Source organism: Mustela putorius, unplaced genomic scaffold (genome assembly GCF_011764305.1).
Source record: "Mustela putorius furo isolate JIRA1106 unplaced genomic scaffold, ASM1176430v1.1 tig00003972_pilon_pilon_pilon, whole genome shotgun sequence".
NCBI classification, from domain to species: domain Eukaryota; kingdom Metazoa; phylum Chordata; class Mammalia; order Carnivora; family Mustelidae; genus Mustela; species Mustela putorius.
In genome coordinates, this window is record NW_025422115.1 from 14,890,464 (window position 1) to 14,907,400 (window position 16,937).

Consider the following 16,937-nt stretch of genomic DNA (forward strand, 5'->3'; position numbering starts at 1 on the left):
TCCTCTCCATCTCCCTATGTCCTCCATATTATTTGTTATCCTCCACAAATAAGTGAAACCATTAACATTCTTTTTTAAAATGTTCACTTTACTGATTTGAATAGTTGCTAAGACTAATGAAGGGGTCAAAAATACTGTTTTCTATTTTCCTCAAGCCTCTCCATAACCCCATGGGTTACCCTGGCATTTATACTCAGATGATTAGCTATCACTAGGTGCAAAAAAAAAGTTCGAGTGCAAATATGTGAGGGCTGAGAGAAGTGAGGATAGGATGATAGGGGGTCCCAATCAGAGGTCGCAGGAAGAAGCCACTGGAAGGCAGGAGGGGTGCCCCAAGCCTCCCTCTGTGCTCAGGAGAGCCTGGGTGACTCTTGGAGGGGGTGCTGGCCCCCACACACATACCTTTCCAGAGAGCAGTCCCATCTTTATACTATTTTATAGACTGGGCTTTCAGAATAAAGTTGCTGCTACTAAGGAAAAAAAAAAAAGCTTTTTTGAAATTGAAAACCACTGATGCTGTCTACCTCCTCTACTTTCCTAAGTCAGAAAGGTTGAAACAGCTGCTCAAAATCATGTGGCAAGGGACTTGTGTAGCCAGGAGAAGAAGCTGCTCTCCTGGGCAGGGTTCTATCCTCTACCCTCAGAAGCCCCCACGCTCCACTTACAATCCCACAGACACATCAGATAAGGTCAACTCCAGGCTTTCCTGTTCAAGAGAGGTTAACAGATCAAGATCACCAGAGCTAACTCTAGGTGATGGATACATACACTTAACTTCATTATGGATCAAGCTTAAACCCTGGGTGATCTAGCCCAACTCCCACCAAAACCTCATCCTCAAATCTCAGTTTGGCACCCTATCCCAAGTTGATTTTATTTTAAAGACACGGCAACAATTTTATGATTTCAGATACAACGTAACTACAGCCTATTCCAATGCAAAGTAAAATCTCATCAAATTTAATTTCATAGTGAAGATTCCTATCAAGCAGAAGAAACAGAAGTCAGCATCTCATTCCAGCTACTCATGCCTTCAATAGTACCAAGCACAGATTAACTAAAACAAGTCTATTAGAAGAGAGTTTGCGTTTCTCTGATCGACCACCCTCCATCTTCCTGCCACCATCTGCCCCTCACAATTTTCCAGAAGCACACTATCATGCCACACCCACCTTTCCAATTCTCTTCTCCAGAAGGTCTCTCTAGCTCTGGAAAAGAGCTAGTCTCAGGGACCTGAAAGCTCAGTATGACTCCATGACAGTCCACAGGCCAGCTCTGCCCACTGCTGTGATGGTGTGTACCTTCCAGGGATGTGCAGCCAGGAAATGACATAGACAGGTGGCGCCCTCAGGCTGTAGAACCTGCCTGTGCCCTTACCGAGATGCCTACTGAGCCAAAAGCCTTGCAGTGGCCCTAAGCCTCTGTAACAGGGACTTGCGTACTTCTGTGTTCCTACACAAGCTGAGCACCCACAGGTTCTCAACAAACCTTTGAGGATGACCAGATCCCACTCTAGTGCCATGAAACTACAACGTACACACACCTGTGAGGACATACCTTGATGCATCGCCACACACATAAACTGCCAGCTACCTCACATACCCTCACATACCTAGGTTTGTGTATTCAAACTATCCGAGGCTGCCAAATAATTGCTAACAACCAGCTGCATTATGTCAGCACATGAGATGCACACCTAGTGTGTGTAGAGCGTGCATCTCACCAGGAACCACCCTGCCTGCCAGAGCACTCTCTGCAAGGACCTGGGGGAATGAAGTCAAAGCTCACCTCTTGTATGCCGAATGGTCGTTCTTCACGCTGCACTTCATGTTCTTCAGTTCATCCAACACAGCAAACATGTTAATGAACTTGCCCAGTGTGATCAAGTAGGCTTCAGACACAAAGTCCTTCCTTCTCTCCGCATGGCACAGGCGCCTCACCTCCCCACAGAATCGCTCAATGGCATTTCTCTGAGCAGAGGAGTGGAGGGCGTAAAGGCTGTTATCAGTGACGGTCTAACTCCATGCCCAGCTACAAGCATGTTATCTGGACTCACTATTCCTTTTTCATGAAATACCCACCCAAATGAGTGGATTTTACAGCTCAGTTAAAGAGACTTGTCTCTATAAAGTAATTTCCACATGCCTTTGCTCAGTGACAATCATCATTTATTTTCTACTTTACCAACTACATCCTAAAACAAAAGAATTTGGTTGATTATACAAGCAAAGTTACTGAGAAAAATGCTCCAATAGAAGGTCTACATACAGACGTTTTAGCACTCAGAGGTGCAAAGGGGTGTTAGGGAAATTTTTCCTCTTGACAACCCCGAAGATAAAACAAAAATTCTTCTAGTAAGTTCTATCTTCTTCCTTTCCTGAAGAATCTATAATAAAAACTTCATACATGTCCAAAATAAATCTTTAAAAAACTATCAAATCTCCTTCCTGTGGCTACTCTGCCTAACCAGCGGGCCAAAGGAGCCAAGGCAGAGCAAGGACCACTAAGTGGACAGTTAGGAGAAGCTGAGAGAAAGAAAAGACCTGAAAAACAAGATGAATAAAAAGTATGAATTAACAGAATGACAAACGCATTTAGAACTAATAGAAAACAGTCCTCATGGAGGAAATACAAATTTACTCGCAAAGAGACAAGAGAAGTGAAACACAAAAGAGGTATTTATTCTAGAAGGGTCAGTAAAGCTTTAGACTGACAAAGGCTTTGTTCCTTTTGGTCTCAGAAGCTGTTATGGTTGCTTTAATTCACATGCATTTTGTTTAGTAAGTCATGGTGATGGGTGACAGTGGGCCAGATTCCTACTTCTCTGCATTAAACTCCTAGGATTATTTCACTGTTTTACCTGGAAGTACATAAAATTCATCAGTTTTGTGACCTCAGGCTCCAGGACCTCTACGGTTTTCTCATAAATTTCCACTCTATTAGGCTGCTCGTTACATTTCACCTAGGAATAAACAAGTATGACATAAAGAGGCGTCAACTTTGCTAGAAGTGAGAGGGCAGGGCACTGTTAGGGCAGAGCCAGCAGTGCCAACCCACTGTAGGGTGGAGTGGGGTGGGGTGGGGGTTAGGGCTGGTGGAGTGGGGGTGTGGTCTGGCTGAGATGGGGGGAGCCAGAAGGGTAGGAGCACTGTCTGTAGTGGGAGAGGGGGGCTGCACAGCCATCAGGGATGGAGTGAGGCATGGCTGGGATGGGGACACCTGTGGGATGGCCCGAGAGCAGCTTCTCCAGGTATACAGCATGACCGCGTACTCTTGGCCCTCCTCCAGCATTTCATTCTGCAAGAGAATGAAATTTACACAGGGCAAATCAAAGGTAAGCAGGAAAACAATCGTAAAAAAGGAGATGCCATTTTGCTTAAGTCCAGAGGCATAAACTATCCTGACTCTCACTTTGAGGGATAGACAAGTACCAAGAACTGCACACACCAGACAGTTGGTAAGAAGCTGATGATGCTGCAGTGCAGCACTGAAGCCATAACGCCCGCCCAAAACGCTCCCGTGGCTTCCCTTGGCTGGAGAGGAGCCAGCATGCCCCAGGGTACCTGCCACAGACACTATTCCTCAACTCCACTCACCCCTAAACAACCTGCTGGCACTGCAGACCTGAAGTTGAGAACAGTATAGGGTAGATTTGCACAGGGTCTTCAAGGCCTTACCACTAGGCTACAGAGAGCCTTTGGGCTCATAAGACCGAGGCAACTCTGTCATCCCTAGTGTAGGGGAGGAAAAGCTATAAGTATTTCTGCAGCACTTAAAATCCAGAGAGAGTATCCATGCAAAGACTGCCATTATTTTAAAAACTGCTTTCGGGGTGCCTGGGTGGCTCAGTGTGTTAAGCCGCTGCCTTCGGCTCAGGTAATGATCTCAGGGTCCTGGGATCGAGTCCCGCATCAGGCTCTCTGCTCAGCGGGGAGCCTGCTTCCCTTCCTCTCTCTCTGCCTGCCTCTCTGCCTACTTGTGATCTCTCTCTGTCAAATAAATAAATAAAATCTTTAAAAAAACCAAAAACCAAAAACAAAAACTGCTTTTGTGTCTACTCCTTCCACATTGTTTTCTTTGGCAAAATGGTAAAAGGTGCAGAGATATTCTAAACATGTCAACTATATTTCACCATGTTCTTGAGATCCTTTAAAATGTTTACAGCTGGGGCGCCTGGATGGCTCAGTGGGTTAAAGCCGCTGCCTTCGGCTCAGGTCATGATCCCAGGGTCCTGGGATCGAGCCCCACGTCGGGCTCTCTGCTCTGCAGGGAGCCTGCTTCCTCCTCTCTGCCTACTTGTGATTTCTCTCTCTCTGTCAAATAAATAAAATCTTAAAAAAGAAAAAAATTAAAAAAAAAAAATGTTTACAACTTTTGACCCAGTAACTTCACTTTGACAAATCTAGCCAATGGGAATGTGTTTGGAACGATATTCACCACTACATTTTTTATTACAAAGAAAAAAGGGAAACTAAGTAAACATGCAAAAATAATTAAACTGAGGAAGTTTACAAAATGGGACTTGACAGCTATTAAAAATTACTTTATCTGGCACATTTTCATGACATATGAAAAGTTTATGAAATCATTAAAATATCTACCAACAGTGTAATTCATTCATGCAATCTGAATCACATTTGAGTGTATTACCGCTTGTATGAGTACAGATATAAATAATGAGAGAGAACGGACTCCCTCTAAATGCTGACAAAGGTTTTTTCTCTTTGTTTCATCTACAGATGCTCAATATTCAGAAAGAACATTTATTATTTTTATAATAAGAAAAACAAAGCCTTCTCTAAAAACAGAAGGCATTTTCATCCACTTTCTTCTCTTTTTTCTTACTATATACCATATCAGGATAACACCAAAAAAGTGTACATTTGCCATCACAGGTACTCTTCCCCCAAGGAAAACAAAAACATGCAGAAGGAATTACCATGCTAGAATGGACAGTCGCCTGTTCAATATATCTTGCAATACCAGTAACAAATGCATTTCTGTCTTCAAAGTTAGTGTTGAAATTTGGCTGAAAGGAAGAGAAAAACCATCATGTGGAGGTCAGCATTGTAGGTAGTGCACCCCACTCCTACCCAGCACAAACCTGGTAGAGCAGGGAGGATGGTGGGGGCTCAATGCAGGGCTGCTGGTCAGGCAAAGGGAGCTCTTCCAGGAGGTCCACATTGGACAGTGCATCCTCCAGCGTCACCTGGGCCGCCATCTTGGCCTAGAACAAAACACAAAGCTACCTGAGCTGTGAGGAAGGATGGAGATACTCTGACAATCATTCCAAAGTGGGGAAATCAGACCCCCACTCGCCTGACCCCTCTCTTGAGGGCAATGGAGATGGCTGAAGTGATTATGGCCAATCTCTCCTAGGCTTGCTCACAAAGGAGTCATGATGTAGCCTCTTCCTCCAGGAATGGACCACCACATATACTGTTGCTTCCTGTCACCCTTCCCACCTTGAAGCCATTGTCCCTAGTAGGATCTCTGGGAGGGTCTGACAACCCCTCATGGAGCCAGAGGAGGGAATGTCCTCTTCTTTCAACAGTTTGTCTGCCCCCAATGAAGCCAACACAGCCTCCAAGGGGGCAACAGTGCTTCCCTGCCTACAGACACTTCCCAGATGGTTCCTCTAAGCAAGGTTACACACTAATGATAAAGATGGTAAAGGTCAGAGCTCTTCCTCCAGGGACAGACTGTAGGGACTACTAAGGTGAGTGACGAGGGTCAACATGAAAAAGGGAGGGAGCTGTTGGCAAAGGACAAACAAGGCCCCGTGCAGGGAAGCATAGAAATTGAGGTGGATGTCATCTAAACACATCTGTGCCAGCTCCAGGGGAGAAGAAACAGCACACACCAGCCTGCCTCCTGCTGAATGCTGCTCTGACCCTGGATGGGATACAGGGAGTAGTAGCTCCATTCCCAGAGGCAATACAGCAAGAAGCTCTGACCCCAGATGGGACATGTGGAGCCACTATATGTATTGTAAGGAAAGAGTAGCAGGCAGGTTAGCGAGAACACTAAATGGAAGAGGTACCCAGTTGTTCTTCCCAACACTGGGCACCAGACAAGGTGTGGGTGTAGAAGTGCGTGGTGGAACTAGTTACTAAACCCCGAGCTATTGGCTAAAGAACAAAAAAGGGAACCCCAGGGCACTGGAAAGCCCCAGGGACAATGTGGAGGGGAAGAAATCTCAAAACAGCAAGTCCATAAAGTTGCTCATGAACTTGGGGCCCACCCCCAAGCTGTATGTGTATGAATCTGATCCTCTCACACCACAACCCCTGAGACCACAGCTGGCTCCCAGATGGCAACAGGCGTCACTCATGGGACAGACACAAATGGCACTGCAGAGGCTCTGAAACAGAACTGACACCAAATCATACCCCAGAGAAGGCAGGTCAGAACCATAGCCTAAATTGAACCAAGTAGTTTGCCTGCTAAAATAAAAAATCAGCATTTTCCCAGGACTTAAGATGCAGAGTCCCATTCCATAATATCCACAATGTCCAGTTGCAGTCCAAACTACTCAGCACACAAAAAACCAAGAATGTCTTAACTCCTATAGGAAAAGATGATTAACATATACTGACAATGAAAGAACACAGATATTACAATTATTTAGCAGAGTTTAAAGCAATGACTATGAAAATGCTCTGACAAATAATGATAACACTCTCAAACTGAAAGAAAAAACAATCAAAAGCAAGGGAAAAAAAGATACCATATAAAAAAAATTAATAGAAATTTAAAAACTAAAAAGTACCATACGAAAATTTTAAAAACCCCCTACACAAGCTCAAGGCAAAAAAAGATTCCATGAACTCGAAGACAGAACAATAGAAATTATCTAATATGAACAATAGAAAAAAAGGTTGGAAAAACATGAGGAGACTTGGGGGACCTTTGGTACAAGAGAAATGGCCTAATATTTGTGTCATTAGAGTGCAAGGGGTGTAGAAAGTGTGTGAAAACAATGGCCAAAAACCTCCTACATTTGGCAGAACACCCATGTATGAATTCAAGAAACTTAATGGATTCCAAAAAGGATAAACCTAAAGGAATCCATACCAAGGGCATCTGGTAGTCACTTAAGCATCTGCCTTTAGCTCAGGTCATGATCCCAGGGTTCTGAAATCAAGCCCTGCATGGGGCTCCCCGCCCAGCAGAGAGACTGTTTTTCCTTCCCCCTGTTTGTGCCCCCCCCCCACTCACTCACTTTCACTCAAATAAAAAATCTTAATTAAAAAAAAAAAAAAAAAAGAAAGAAATCCATACCAGACACATCATAGTCAACTGTTATAAACTAAGTAAAGAAAAAAAACCATCTTGAATGAATAATCACAGGGCTACAAGGCACAGCATAAGGAATGGTCAACAATATTGTAATACTGATGTATCGGGACGGATGGTAGCTATACTTGCCGTGAACACAGAATAATGTAAAAACTTGCCAAATCACTAAGTTGTACACCTGAAACCAGTGTAATGTTGTGTGTCAACTATACTCAAATTAAAAAAAAAAAATTGACTGGTGAAATAAAGAAAGAATATTTTGGAAACAGAGAAAAAATGCTTTATTACCTAGAGAAGAACAATTTGAATGAGGTTTTCTCCTCAGACACCAAGGAGACCTGAGAAAGTAGAACGACACTTTTTAAGTCTGCAAGAAGTGTCAACACAGAATCCTACAACAAATAAGAATATTCCCAGATGAAAGAAAATAAAAAGGATTCATAGGCAACAGGTTAATCAAAGTTCTTCTAGATAAAAGGGAAGTAATATCAGAAGGACTTGGGACACAGAACAAAGCAAAAGCAATCCAAAGGTTTAACAGGGAGCAAAGAGAATAGACTATTTCCTCCACAGTTCTTTAAACAATGTTTAGAGGTTGAAATAAAAAATTAAAACACTAATAGGGTTTCACTGATTATAAATGTAATATGTAAGAGAACTATGACATTAGAGGGGAGGCAAAAGGACCTACGTGGTATAAGATTTTTACATTCCACTTGAACTAGTGAAATACTGATTTGAAGTACACCAAAAGGTTAAGCTTATGCTTTATAAACCCCAGAGCAAGCAAAAACCAAAACAACAACAACAAAAAACACCACCAACAAAAAAACAAACATGAAAAGCAATATAACTTACGAAACGATCATATGTAATAAATTATAATGGAATACTAAAAATGTTCAGACAATCGAACAGAAGGCAGGAAAAGGAAGCAGAGCAATGAAAAAAATAGGGATCCTCTCTCTGCTATTTAAGGACATAATGAGAAGTTGCAACATACAAGAGGTCCTCTAAGTCTGTGACCAATTCCAATATGTGGCTTTTTCCCCCCACACCACCAAGTAATTCTTTTTTTTTTTTTTTACCATTTTTAAAAAATTTTTTATTTTTTATAAACATATATTTTTATCCCCAGGGGTACAGGTCTGTGAATCACCAGGTTTACACACTTCCCAGCACTCACCAAAGCACATACCCTCCCCAATGTCCATAATCCCACCCCCTTCTCCCAAACCCCCTCCCCCCAGCAACCCTCAGTTTGTTTTGTGAGATTAAGAGTCACTTATGGTTTGTCTCCCTCCCAATCCCATCTTGTTTCATGTATTCTTCTCCTACCCACTTAAGCCTCCATGTTGCATCACCACTTCCTCATATCAGGGAGATCATATGATAGTTGTCTTTCTCTGCTTGACTTATTTCGCTAAGCATGATACGCTCTAGTTCCATCCATGTTGTCGCAAATGGCAAGATTTCATTTCTTTTGATGGCTGCATAGTATTCCATTGTGTATATATACCACATCTTCTTGATCCATTCATCTGAAAATAGAACTGCCCTATGACCCACCAAGTAATTCTTGAATACCAACTGGGTGTCCTACAATTCAGCTTAATTCTGACACTATCTACATGCAGACAGCATCAGATCCCACAAGTTAAGGACTCAGTCCTACAAGGCTGCTCCCTCCTCCACTTCAGATACCAATCAAAAGTCTGGGTTCTCTAGTGTGCTTCTGATCAACCAGCCATAAACCAGCGGTTCCCATGACCCCCCTCCTTGGGTTCAATTAATTTGCCCGAGTAGCTCACACGACTCAGGAAAATGTTCTACTTACTAGATCACCAGTTTATTATAAATGATGTAACTCAGGAAAAGCCAGATGGAAGACAGAGGGTAAGTTTTGAAGAAAGGGTGCTAAACTTCTATGCCCTCTCTGAGTGCTGTACACTCTTCTCAAATGTCCACATATTTCATCAATCCAGAAATTCTCTCAACTCTGTCCTTGTGGGCTTCCTTACATGAGTAAGAACGACTGATTAAATCACTAGTGGTTGGCAAAGGATTTAACCTCCAAGGTCAGGAAGGTGGAAAAGTTCCATCCTCTAACCACATGCTGCATCTCCTGACAATCAGCCCCCCTCTTAAGGGGCTTTCCAAAAGTCACTTCATTACCATAAACTCAGGTGTGGCTGAAAGGCGTTTGTTATGAATATCAATATCTTCATTACCACTTAAGAAACTATTAGGGTTTTAGGAGCTCTCTGTCAGAAACAGATAAAGACCAAATACGTATTTCTTATTAAAAATCAGAATGTTGGGGCGCCTGGGTGGCTCAGTGGTTTAAAGCCTCTGCTTTCAGCTCAGGTCATGATCCCAGAGTCCTGGGATCGAGCCCCACATCAGGCTCTCTGCTTAGCAGGGAGCCTGCTTCCTCCTCTCTCTCTCTCTCTCTCTCTGCCTGCCTCTCTGCCTACTTGTGATCTCTGTCTGTCGAATAAATAAATAAAATCCTTAAAAAAATAAAAATAAAAATCAGAATGTTATAGACCCTCACCAGACAAGACCATGCTGGGTCCTTGACACCCTGAACTGAGACTTCTAAGCCTCCAGAACTGTGAGAAATAAATTTCTACTATTTAAAAAAAGTGTGTGTGTGTGTGTGTGATGTCCAAACATATCAGGAATTACACTGATTATATATATATATAGCTGGCAGAAGAGTAGGAGACCTTAGTTTCATCTAATCCCAGGAATTCAAGTAGATAGCTATCAAATCATTCTGAACTCAACTGGAGAACTAAAAAAAGAATAGCTGCAACTCTACAAATAGAAAAGCGACCACTTTATACAAGAATGACAAGATGGAAAAACTCACCTCAAAAAAGAGAACAAGAGGTAGTACTAACTGCCAGGGACCTAATCAGTATGGACATAAGTAAGATGTCAGAACGAGAGCTCAGAATAACGATTATAAAGATACCAGCTGGGCTTGAAAAAAGCACAGAAGACAGCAGAGAATCCCTTTCTGGAGAAACAAAAGAACTAAAATCTAATCAAGTCAAAATCAGAAAGGCTATTAATGAGACGCAATAAAAAGAAATGGAGGCTCTAACTGCTAGGATAAATAAGGCAGAAGAGAGAATTTGATATAGGACACAAAATAATGGAAAATAAAGAAGCTGAGAAAAAATAAGACAAACAACTACTGGATCATAAGAGGAGAATTCAAGAGATAAATGATACCATAAAATGAAACAGTATTAGAATAATTGGGATCTCAGAAGAGGAGACTTAAAAAAAAAACCTGAACAAATTAAAAGCCAAAGATTGTCAGAAAGGATGAAAAAATCCTCAACTATATGCCAGCTATAAGAAACTCACCTCAAATATAATGACATATGTTGAAAGTAAAAGGGGAAAAGAAAAACCATGCAAGTACCAGTCCAAAGGAAGCTGGAGTGGCCACGTAAGTAGTAAACTTCAGAGCCGAGAAGACAACCAAGGATAACGAGGAGGACTGCGCAATGACAGAAGGTCGTTCACCAGGGAGACAGAACAAGGCTCAATGTGGATGCATCTAATAGGAGAAAGAGCTTCAGACTACATCAAGCCAACACCAACAGGACTGAAAGGAGAAGTAAATCCATAAGTGCACTAGTGACAGCAACAATTCTGTCCTTGACAGGAAATCAGCCAGAACACAGAGGAACTGAACACTGGGAGCTAGGGGGCCTAAATTGGCATTTACACAAAACTCCTCTTGACAAAAGATCTCTACTCTGTATGTTTCTAACTAGAAATTTAAAATGTAGCAGGTAATTTTTCAAAATATCTGGTCCTTTTACAGACAAGGAAAGCAGCCTTTTAAAAACTTCCATGATCAACTTCCTTCTATTATCAGGACTTCCCATTCTGCATACTTAAAAAAGAAGACGCCCAGGATAGCAAAGCACTGAGTAGGCAAGGGCTGGTAATCGCCCTTGCCACTGCCCTTGCAGAGTCAGTGTGGGGAGTCCCAGTGATGGCTTTTGAGGCACCAGGCTGCCAAACGACATGCCTCCTACGGATCCAGCCCTGAGTCCCACTTACGGCCCTTGGCATGGCTGGAAACCATGCTGTGCCAGAAGAGGCCTGGGGGCTCCTGCAAACCTTCCATACCCTCACACCACCCATGCGGTCACTGAGAAAACTAGTCAGGCCAACCACCTAGGGCAGCTACACTGCCCATGTGACCAGTCACCTTGGCCTCCTGCCCAAAATGCATAGGACCCTTCCTCCTCCCCCTCCTCTGCCCAAGAGAGACTACCCTTAGTAGGGGAAGAGGTAGTGCAGGAGGCTCACAGACAGGGTCAGTGACACACTTAGGTCACATCCAAGGAAAAACATAAATGTTCAACTTAATCCAAATAAGTACTTAAGGACACTTTTCTCATATAAAAATAGCAGTTATTTGTGTGGTACATACACACAACGAGATATAATTAATAAGGAAGGAAATTTTCACAAAGGCTACAACATGGATGAACCTTGATGACATTATGCGAAGTGAAATAAATCCGTCACAAAAGGACAAATAATGTATGGTTCCACTTATGTTAGTACCTAGAGTAGTCAAAGTCACAGAGAGAAAGTAGAATGGTGGTTGTCAAGGGTTGGAAATGGGGAGTTAGCGTTTAATATGCAGAAAGTTCCCATCTGGGAAAATGGGAAAAATTCCGGAGAAGACACTGGTGATGATTGCACAATACTGTCAATGCACTCAATGTCACTGAACTGTATGCTTAAAAATGGTAAAAATGGTAAATGTGACCTTACAATTTTTAAAAATCAAGACCAAAAAAAGTAGCAATACCTATTGTACATAAATCAGGAAATATGGAAAAGGGAAAAAAAAAAAGCCATAATCTCCCCATCCCCCACAGAGAGAAGATAATATGATACAAGCTGTTTTGTAAGCTGCTTTTTTCTTCCCACTCCCATAAAAATGTCCAAGTTGTTGAACATTTATCTGCAGCACCTTTTGCACTTTCTGTGGACCACCAGCCAAGGACCTGCTATAGGTCACTGCTGTTCTTTCCCATCTGTGACATTTTCATATTTCATCTTTTTCAGCCATAAACATTTCCCTAACAAACACTCTGCCATGTGGAGCCCTGTAGTTGCCATGAACACACATGCACACACACACACGCACATACAAACCTAGGACCACAGAAACACTCCCATGTCTCTCCATCCTGTTCCTCTTCCACAAATGCATTTCTGCATGGCTTCTGCCTCAACCACAGTAAGGAAAGGTGGGAACAGTCAGCTCTGGGTCCAAGCTTCCAAAGTCTTGGTCCTGACTTGTTCTTTGACACCTCACAATTCTACCTCCAAGATTTCTTTTAAATCCATTTACTTTCTCCATCTCTAATTGCCACCAACAAATTCTATCCTTATCATGGGTATCACACTACTCTAGAAAAAAAGTGCACACTCAGTGCAACCACTCTGGCCACAGGTACTCGCCCCTTCCTGTCTCATCCCCTCAGGCCCACTGGAGTTTTCTCCCAGTGTGACATCTGCCTCGTGGCTGCTGGTCCCCTTCCCTGCTCACTGCCAATGCTGCTGCCAGCCCCCACAAAGCTTGTTGTGTCCCCAAGACAAGGGACCCCATCTCCCTAGCTATCACATGACCCATGGGGCAGAACCTCCAACTGCACCTGAAGGAGTGATGAGACTTTCTAACCAGCTTCCACAATGTCAAAACCCCAAACCATAATTAAATGACTTATCTGGAATGGTACTCAACCATGCCAGCGCTGCCAGGTGGGAATTTACAGTTTAACAACTCCATCTCATTTCTGTCTTCACCAATTCAGCTCACATGAACATGTACAGAGGTGTACACCAGTTGGGGGTCTGGTGTACAAAGGGAAGAACATGTGGGAGCAGAGAGTGAAGGCAGCCATCTGCAAGCCTAGGACCTTGGAAGGAATCAACCCTGCTGACATCTTGATCTCAAACTTTCAGCTTCCATTAACTGTGAGACAATACATTTCTGTTGCTTAAGCCACCTGGTCTGTGGCATTTGTTCCAGCAGGCCAAGCAAACTAACACAGAGCTGAGAATGAGTCAAGAATTGGCCCAACAGGAGAGGAGTCAAGAGGGTAGAGAAGTAGCAGGCTGAGATGACATCAGGTAGCAGGAGATCAGCTAGACAGCTTATCAAACCATTCCGAACACCTACAAATCCAACAGGAGACCGAAGAGAAGAAGAGCAGCAATTCTAGAAACAGAAAATCAACCACTTTCTGAAAGTAGGACCGGTGGAAAAGTGAACCCAAAGTAAGGGAAGATAGACCATGGGGGAGGGGCCGGCTCCCGGCAAACAGCTGAGCAATGGAGCACAAAATCAGAACTTTAAAAAGTCTGCTCCACTGAGGGACATCGCTCCAGAGGCTAAGCCGGGGTGAAACCCACGCAGGGACAGCATGGTCTCAGGTCCCGTGGGGTCACAGAAGGATCGGGGGTGTCCGAGTGTTGCAGAGCTCACAGGTATTAGAGCGGGGAAGACGGAGCTGAGGAGTGAGCTCTTAACGTGGAGTTACCTTAAATTGTGATCCACGGCACAGGCCACTGCTCTATGAGCAGGGACCCCACAGGATCCAGGGAGACCCCCCTGGAAGGGCGAAGGGATCTGCAGGGTTTGGAGACTCCTGGCGGGGCTGTGTGCCAGAGACAGAGATGCCTGGTCACAGGCTGTGAGCTCAGAGCGCAGCCGCTGGAGGCCAGGGAGACTGGCGTGATTAAGGGCTTTTCTCCCAGGGCGCACTGAGGAGTGAAGCCCCAAGCTCTCGGCTCCTCTGGACGGGAGATTGGAGGCTGCCATTTTCATTCCCATCCTCCAGAACTCTACGGAAAGCGTTCAGGGAACAACAGCTCCTGAAAGCGAACCCTAGCAGATTACTTAGCCTAGCCCCTCGTAAGAGTGGTGCAATTCTGCCATGGGCAAAGACACTTGAGAGTCACTACAACAAGCCTCCCCAACAAAAGATCAGCAAGAAATCCAGCCAAGACCAAGTTCACTTACCAAGGAGAACAGTGGAATTCCAGAGGAGGAGAAAGCAAAGCATGGAATTCATGGCTTTCTTCCCATGATTCTTCACTCTTGCAAAGTTAATTTTTTTTTAATTTTATTTTCTCCTTCTGCTAAAATTTTTTTAACTTTTACTCTTTCCTCTGTTAGTGTTTTTTAATGAGTTTATCTTAACAATAACTTCCATAAAAAAAAGAATATTTCTTGGACCTTCCTTATTATAGTCATATTTTATCCCTCATTGTATCTAATTTTACTTTTTGTATACACATAGGGTTTTTTCTTCTAAAGAAATCTGGGATACAACTTCTTCTAATAAAGCAAATTATATCCTAAATCTAACACAGGGCTTTGTTCTAGTATCCAGCCTGAGCAAATTCTCTTTACTTTCTTTTTCTTTATTCTCCCAACCAACTTACCTTACCAACTCCTTTTTTAGAAATTAAAAAAAATTTTTTTCATGTTTATAGTCATATTCCATCCCTTCATCATGTTTACCCTTATGTATGTTTTTCATTCTTTAAAATTTGGGGAGGCAGTTTCTTCTAAGAGACCAAAATACTCCCCAAATTAGGTGGGTGACCCAGTTCTACTCACCAGTCTAATATATATATATATATATTTTTTTTAAAATATATTTTCTTTTTTGTTCTTTAAAAAAAATTTTTTTTTTATTTCTTTTTACCCCCTTACTTCCCCCCCTGATTTGGGGTCTCTTCTGATTTGGTTAAAGCACATTTTCCTGGGGTCTTTGCCACCCTTTTAGTATTTTATTTGCTCCTTCATATATTCTTATCTGGATAAAAAGACAAGTGGAAAAACTCACCACAAAAAACAAAACAAAACAAAAAAAACGCAGGAGGCAATACCAAAGGCTAGGGACCTAATCACTATGGACACTGGTAATATGTCAGATCTAGTGTTCAAAATGATGATTCTCAAGGTGCTAGCCAGGCTCAAAAAAGGCACGGAAGATATTAGAGAAATGCTGTCTGGAAAAATAAAAGCCCTTTCTGGAGAAATAAAAGAACTAAAACCTAAGCAAGTTAAAATAAAAAAAGCTATTAATGAGGTGCAATAAAAAATGGAGGCTCTTACTGCTAGGATAAATGAGGCAGAAGAGAGAATTAGTGATATAGAAGACCAAATGACAGACAATAAAGAAGCTAAGCAAAGAGAGACAAACAACTACTGGATCATGGGGGAGAATTCAAGAGATAAGTGAAACTATAACATGAAACAACATTAGAATAACTGGGATTCCAGAAGAAGAAAAAAGAGAGAGGGGAGCAGAAGGTATATTGGAGAGAATTACTGTAGAGAATTTCCCTAGTAGTGCAAAGGGAACAATCATCAAAATCCAGGAGGTGCAGAGAACCCCCCTCAAAATCAGTAAGAATAGGTCCATACACTGTCATCTAATAGTAAAATTTACAAGTTTTAGCAACAAAGAGAAAATCCTGAAAGCAGCCCAGGTCAAGAAGACTGTAACATAAAATGGTAAAAATATTAGACTGGCACAGAGTTATCCACAGAGACCTGGCAGGCCAGAAAGAACTGGCATGATATAGTCAGAGCACTAAATGAGAGAAAAACATGCAGTCAAGAATATTATACCCAGCTAGGCTATGCAGCCAAGAATACTATATCCAGCTAAGCTATCATTGAAAATACAAGGGGAGATTTTAAAAAGTTTCCAGGACAAAAAAAAAAAAAAAAAAAAAAAAAAAAAAAAAAAAAAAAAAAAAAACCCTAAAAGAATTTGTAAACACCAAATCAGCTCTACAGGAAATGTTGAAAGGGGGCCTCTAAGCAAAGAGAGAGGCTAAAAGTAGTGGATCAAAAAGGAACAGAGACAATATACAATTAATAGTCACCTTGCAGGCAATACAGTGGCACTAAATTCATATCTCTCAATAGTTACCCTGAATGTTAATGAACTAAATGCCCCAATCAAAAGACACAGGGTATCAGAATGGATAAAAAAAACAAGACCCATCAATATGCTGTCTAATAGAAACTCATTTTAGACCCAAAAACACCTCCAGATTTAAAGTGAGGGGGTGGAAAACAATTTCCCATGCTAATGGACATCAAAAGAACGCTGACGTGGCAATCCTTGTATCAGATCAATTAGACTTTAAGCCAAAGACTATAATAAGAGGATCTTATTATAGTCCTTAGACTATAGACTATAGACTAATATAATATATATATTATATACACTATAATATATAATATAATATTATATTATATTATATAGTCCTTAGACTATAGACTCAAAGGGTCTGTCCAACAAGAAGATCTAACAATTTTAAATATCTATGCCCCTAACATGGGAGCAGCCAACTATATAAACCAATTAAGAACAAAATCAAAGAAACACATCAACAATAATACAATAATAGTAAGGGACTTTGACACTCCCCTCACTGAAGTGGACAGATCATCAAGCAAAAGATCAACTAGGAAACAAAGGTCTTAAATGACACACTGGACCAGATGGGCATCACAGATATATTTAGAACATTTCATCCCAAAGCAACAGAAT

General features: G+C 42.1%; 1 protein-coding gene across 1 annotated transcript in view; it reads right to left on the minus strand.

Moving 5' to 3' along the window:
- Positions 1 to 16,937, minus strand: part of CYFIP1 (cytoplasmic FMR1 interacting protein 1) — a 126,725-nt gene that overhangs the window by 76,362 nt on the left and 33,426 nt on the right. Inside the window, exons 2-6 of the mRNA XM_013059421.2 lie at positions 5,105 to 5,227; positions 4,940 to 5,029; positions 3,220 to 3,297; positions 2,861 to 2,962; positions 1,789 to 1,970 (exon numbers count right to left, since the gene is read on the minus strand). Coding sequence (XP_012914875.1) covers positions 1,789 to 1,970; positions 2,861 to 2,962; positions 3,220 to 3,297; positions 4,940 to 5,029; positions 5,105 to 5,221 — 569 coding nt within the window. The 5' untranslated portion in view covers positions 5,222 to 5,227. The remainder of the gene's footprint in view (positions 1 to 1,788; positions 1,971 to 2,860; positions 2,963 to 3,219; positions 3,298 to 4,939; positions 5,030 to 5,104; positions 5,228 to 16,937) is intronic.